Here is a 5,626-nt window from a genome sequence, read left to right as displayed (position 1 = left end):
GTTTATCAGATTACATGCAGCTTCTTCTGGAGCCAAAAAACACTTTTCACTACCTGTTTCACACATACAGAGTTACTCATCCAGACCAAAATATGTTTATCTGATATCAGATTAGGCTGGAATCAAAGCGCACTGTTTGGCCTTGGCGGAGGTATGCTCTCTACGGAGTGCCATTCTAGTTCATACCTATACTAATAATGATGATAATAAACAGTCACACATGAGCAGTATGTGTACACGTCCTCACAGTGTTACTGACGAACAATGAAGCGCTCATTTTAGAAATTAAAACCATGACCCACATGAAACATAAAACGCTAAATCACACGGTAACGCACATTATGTCAGCACTCACACACACACACACACACACACAGAGTAATGTAATATCAGCATCAGTCGAGGCTGCGGGCACACACGCAGGAGCAGGAAGGCATTTTGAGACAGATGGTGACGAAGGGGGAAAAGGCAGCGTGCGAAGAGACGAGAGACGGGAGGAAGAAGACGATTACATCAAAAAGAAAGAGAGAGAGGTGAAGGGGAAGAAAAACCCTGAATGGATGCTGAAACTGATGCTGCTCACAGCCAATCAGAGCATCCACCTCCCCTCCTCCTTGCATCCGAGCTCTGTGATTGGCTGGAGAGGGCAGAGCTACAGAGAGAGAGAGAGAGAGAGAGTGACAGGAGAATAAGAAAGAAGAAGAAGAAACTGTCAGATGAGGAGATCTCTGTTCTTCACACCTCCGTCTCTCTCTCTCTCTCTCTCTCTCAGTTTGTCAGCAGCCTCTCTGCCTCGCTCGCCCTCTCCGTGCTGCTGCCATCATTCGCTCGCCCGTGTTGCTGTCTGATTCCTGAGGAGAGAGAGAGGTTTAATGCGATGGACCTGCTGCCCACCGACTGCTATTACTGCTGCTGTTTACACCGCGGCATCATGGGAGCTGTAGTCTGCTCTGCGGTGCAGGAGGACAGCTGATTAGCCGAGGATTGTGGGTGATCAGAGTTTGGAGATGTGAGCTGGTGGGCGGACGAGGCTCATCTAACTCTCTCTCTCTCTTTATCTCTCTATTCTCTCGTTCTCTTTTCTCACTCTCTTTAAGCCTTTCTCCTCTTTTCCTCCATCTCGTCTCTTTCTTTCCCTCCTCCTCATTCTTATATTTCTTTTTCACGCTTTATCCCCTCCGTTTTTTTTTTTCTCTGTCCGGGGAGAAGTCAGGATGGGCTGTCGTCTCACTCGAGCAAAGGTGAGTGACCTTCTGCAGGTGTGTGGGGCGAGAGAGAGGAGAGGAGAGAGAGAGGGGAGAGGGGGTCAGATAACGAGATGTGATGGTTGCTGAGATTTACTCTGTTAGATCACTGTAGACATGCATCACACACACACACACACACACGCACACACACACACACACACACACACACACACACACACACACACACACACACACACACACACACACATGTTGCTAAACCAGATAGTACCAGTGAACCCAGACAATGGATGAGGGAGAAGCCCTGATGTCCAGAGGCTAAAGGCTATTATCTGTGTGTGTGTGTGTGTGTGTGTGCATGTGTGTGTGTGTGCGCGCGTGTGTGTGTGTGTGTGTGTGTGTGTGTGTGCGTGTGTGTGTGTGTGTGTGTGTGTGTGTGTGTGTGTGTGTGTGTGTGTGTTATTCATCTATACAGTTACTGCACTAAAAGAGTGTGGTGTTTTTTTTCGCCACTGTAAACCTTTTCTCAACATTTCTCAAAGTGTGGATATCGATGATGAGGGCGTCAAACTTTTATGTCAGGTGTAGGTGTAAAGTAACAGAGTACAAATACTTAGTTACTTTACTGCAGTACATGTTTCATGTATCTGTACTTTACTCGAGTATCTGTGTGACTTCTCCTCTCTACATGTGAACTTTCTCCTCCTCACAGCTTCAGAACGGCCTCGTTACTTTAGTTTGATGCATCTGAGGTGAATTCTGGATTCTTGTTATTTCCCAGCATCAGCAGACTGATGTGGACCAATCAGAGCACATCACGCACGGCAGACGCAGCGAGACGAGACAAAGACGTAAAAGCCGTAAGAAGGCGTAAACAGACAGAGAGGGAGACTGGAATGTGGAGAAAAGGCGTGTTAGTGTCTCGTATCTGCAGAGAGTTTCTGATTTTCTCTCTTTGTTGCTGCTCGGGACGCTTTACCAACCCAACATGTGTCTATTTGACGTCCTGGGAATGACACTCAACAATCAACTGTCTTTGTGGTGCGTTCAGGAACAGCTGGGACATATCCTACTGATTCTACCTTTAACTTTAATAGTCTTTGAATTCTATTAATATGACGTGAGCTTCAGTTAGCTTTGACCACAAATGTCCTTCAGAGGGAGACTTTTTACTCTGATACTCTGAGTACATGTCAGAGCCTGTAATCTATTACTTTACTGGAGTAAACAAGCTGAATCAGAACTTCTACTTCTACAGTATCTGAACTTCTACTGGAGGACAGGATGTGTGGACTGTTGACACTTGTTGATTTTAGATGAATTAGATATAAACTCTTGTATGTAAGCTGGTGTGTGATGAAGGAGTTTTCTAGTTATTCCAAACAAACGTCGTGATTGGTTTGTAAAGCGAATGAAAGATTTAATGAGCTGAGAAAACGCGAGTGAAAAAACAAACCATCAACCAAAGAACGAAACTCAAACATGAACTGTTCCATGTTTTGTAACAGTCACAGTTCGGTCAGGCGGTTGTATTAATCAGTCTGCAGGTTCTGTAGACTGACGGTGGTTCTGATGCGTCTCTGGTCTCGGTGCTGAGAGGAGACACAGATCAACACGGGAACAGACTTTAACACAACACCGGAGCGTCTCCGTCTGTTCACTCTGGTTTCTATCTTCACCTTCTTCACCTCCTCCATCAGCGAGGTTTCCACAGTTAGTCCTGTTGTTCGTCCGTTACCTGTGGATGGTGACCGGGGTAAATGATGCCTCTTCCTCGTTCTGTTTGCACGATGCAGACGTGCTCGGTTTGATTAATATCATAGTGAAAACACGTTTACAGGGAACCAATGTGCAGACATCACTCTTATCTTGTTACGTGAGTTAAGTGCGTTACATAAGTAAACCTGTTAGTTAAAATGAGTCAACGCTGACTTTTGATCTCACGTGGGACGCGACAGCAGCCTGGTGGGTGAAAGTCCAGCGTGTGTTTGACTCATCCATCCACCCTGAAGCTCCTCCACACCTGCTTCGTCCCCCTGAATCCTGCTGACTTCCTCCTTTGCTCTGGTCTTAATTGTTATGGCCACTAGAGGTCATTGTAACAATCAACATAAATCTGTCATCATAAGATGTCTACTGACGACACGTGAGGATGTTTCTCTCTCACAACACAGTTTATTATTTATTTCTGCTCTTTATAGTTAAATAACCCGATAATACAACTAATGTATTCTAGAGTTTGTTGCCGACACTGCTGAATAAATGCTGAAAAGACATCTTGGACCCGACTTTGTTCTGAACACTCAGCTGAATCAGATTTTTATCTGCTTACTTGATTCAATATTTTTCAGTCTTTTCGACAACAACCAGCCGTGCATGACTTCCAGTGGTGACTAATCTGCAGCGAAGCGAACAGATCGATCTTAAAAGCAAAAGCAGAGAACAAACTTGGTTGTTGTGCTCAATTATTCTATTTGAACAGAGCCTGAAGCGGGAGAACACGTTGTGAGGACTGCTCCGGCGCCGCTTCAGCAATGAGTCCGTCGCTGGGACTTTTTCTTGGAAAGTGTTTGTTTGTCGTGGTCTCCTCTTCGTTCCTCCTCTCCGCTCGTAACAGCGCCGAGCCACATCGCAGTAATTGCTGTTCGTGGATATGCGAGCTTCCTTCACCTCGCGATAATCAGCGACAAGAGCTCGTCGCTCGGCCCTGTTTTCATTTAGCGCCAACATCTCCTGGCTGAACGCCTCGGTGATCAAAAGGCTCGACCGGCTGCGGTTCGACGCACTCTTTAGACATGCAGAGCTGAACAATCTGCGACGGCGGCGGCAGGACGAATGTTTTCTGGCACATGTTCATCTCTGAACGCCGGAACACACGATTATCCAGCTACGCACGTCAGAGGAGGTTTCATCCTCCATGAATTGATGCTGCGGTGCACGTAAACAAACACCTTATCAGATGACTCTGTGGCACACACACACACACACACACACACACACACACACACACACACACACACACACACACACACACAGTTCAGAGAGCAGCAGAACACTGACAGAATAACACAGTGCAGACGGACAGAGAGAGGAGGGAGATCATAACTGGATCTGATGGCTGCTGAGGTGACCCGATCTGTGAGACAGGCGACACATAAACACACAACACAAGACATGAAACACAGTCAGCGCACAAATCAGACAGCAGACAACACATCACTTTATATAGAGAAGAGAGGGACAGACAGAAGAGAGACAGACAGAAGAGGGACAGAAGACAGACAGAAGAGAGACAGACAGAAGAGAGACAGACAGAAGAGGGACAGACAGAAGAGGGACAGACAGAAGAGAGACAGACAGAAGAGAGGGACAGACAGAAGAGGGACAGAAGAGGGACAGACAGAAGAGGGACAGACAGAAGAGAGACAGACAGAAGAGGGACAGAAGAGAGACAGACAGAAGAGAGACAGACAGAAGAGGGACAGACAGAAGAGGGACAGACAGAAGAGACAGACAGAAGAGGGACAGACAGAAGAGGGACAGACAGAAGAGAGACAGACAGAAGAGAGGGACAGACAGAAGAGGGACAGACAGAAGAGAGACAGACAGAAGAGGGACAGACAGAAGAGGGACAGACAGAAGAGAGACAGACAGAAGAGAGACAGACAGAAGAGGGACAGACAGAAGAGGGACAGACAGAAGAGAGACAGACAGAAGAGAGGGACAGACAGAAGAGAGACAGGCAGAAGAGACAGACAGAAGAGACAGACAGAAGAGGGGACAGAAGAGAGACAGACAGAAGAGAGACAGACAGAAGAGGGACAGAAGAGGGACAGACAGAAGAGGGACAGACAGAAGAGGGACAGACAGAAGAGACAGACAGAAGAGAGACAGACAGAAGAGGGACAGACAGAAGAGACAGACAGAAGAGGGACAGAAGAGAGACAGACAGAAGAGGGACAGACAGAAGAGACAGACAGAAGAGGGACAGACAGAAGAGGGACAGACAGAAGAGGGACAGAAGAGAGACAGACAGAAGAGAGACAGACAGAAGAGGGACAGACAGAAGAGACAGACAGAAGAGGGACAGAAGAGAGACAGACAGAAGAGGGACAGACAGAGAGACAGACAGAAGAGGGACAGAAGAGAGACAGACAGAAGAGAGACAGACAGAAGAGGGACAGACAGAAGAGACAGACAGAAGAGAGACAGAAAGAAGAGGGACAGACAGAAGAGGGACAGACAGAAGAGACAGACAGAAGAGAGACAGACAGAAGAGGGACAGACAGAAGAGGGACAGACAGAAGAGGGACAGAAGAGACAGACAGAAGAGAGACAGACAGAAGAGGGACAGACAGAAGAGGGACAGACAGAAGAGGGACACAGAAGAGACAGACAGAAGAGAGACAGACAGAAGAGGG

At 47.1% G+C, this 5,626-nt stretch overlaps 1 protein-coding gene across 1 annotated transcript in view; it reads left to right on the top strand.

The window, feature by feature from the left end:
• The first annotated feature begins 683 nt into the window (after positions 1 to 683).
• The window catches only part of LOC115584961 (uncharacterized), a 22,409-nt gene continuing 17,466 nt past the window's right edge, over positions 684 to 5,626 (top strand). Inside the window, exon 1 of the mRNA XM_030422936.1 lies at positions 684 to 1,241. Coding sequence (XP_030278796.1) covers positions 1,215 to 1,241 — 27 coding nt within the window. The 5' untranslated portion in view covers positions 684 to 1,214. The remainder of the gene's footprint in view (positions 1,242 to 5,626) is intronic.

Source organism: Sparus aurata, chromosome 7, assembly GCF_900880675.1.
Source record: "Sparus aurata chromosome 7, fSpaAur1.1, whole genome shotgun sequence".
NCBI classification, from domain to species: domain Eukaryota; kingdom Metazoa; phylum Chordata; class Actinopteri; order Spariformes; family Sparidae; genus Sparus; species Sparus aurata.
This window is presented reverse-complemented; position numbering and strand designations above follow the sequence as displayed.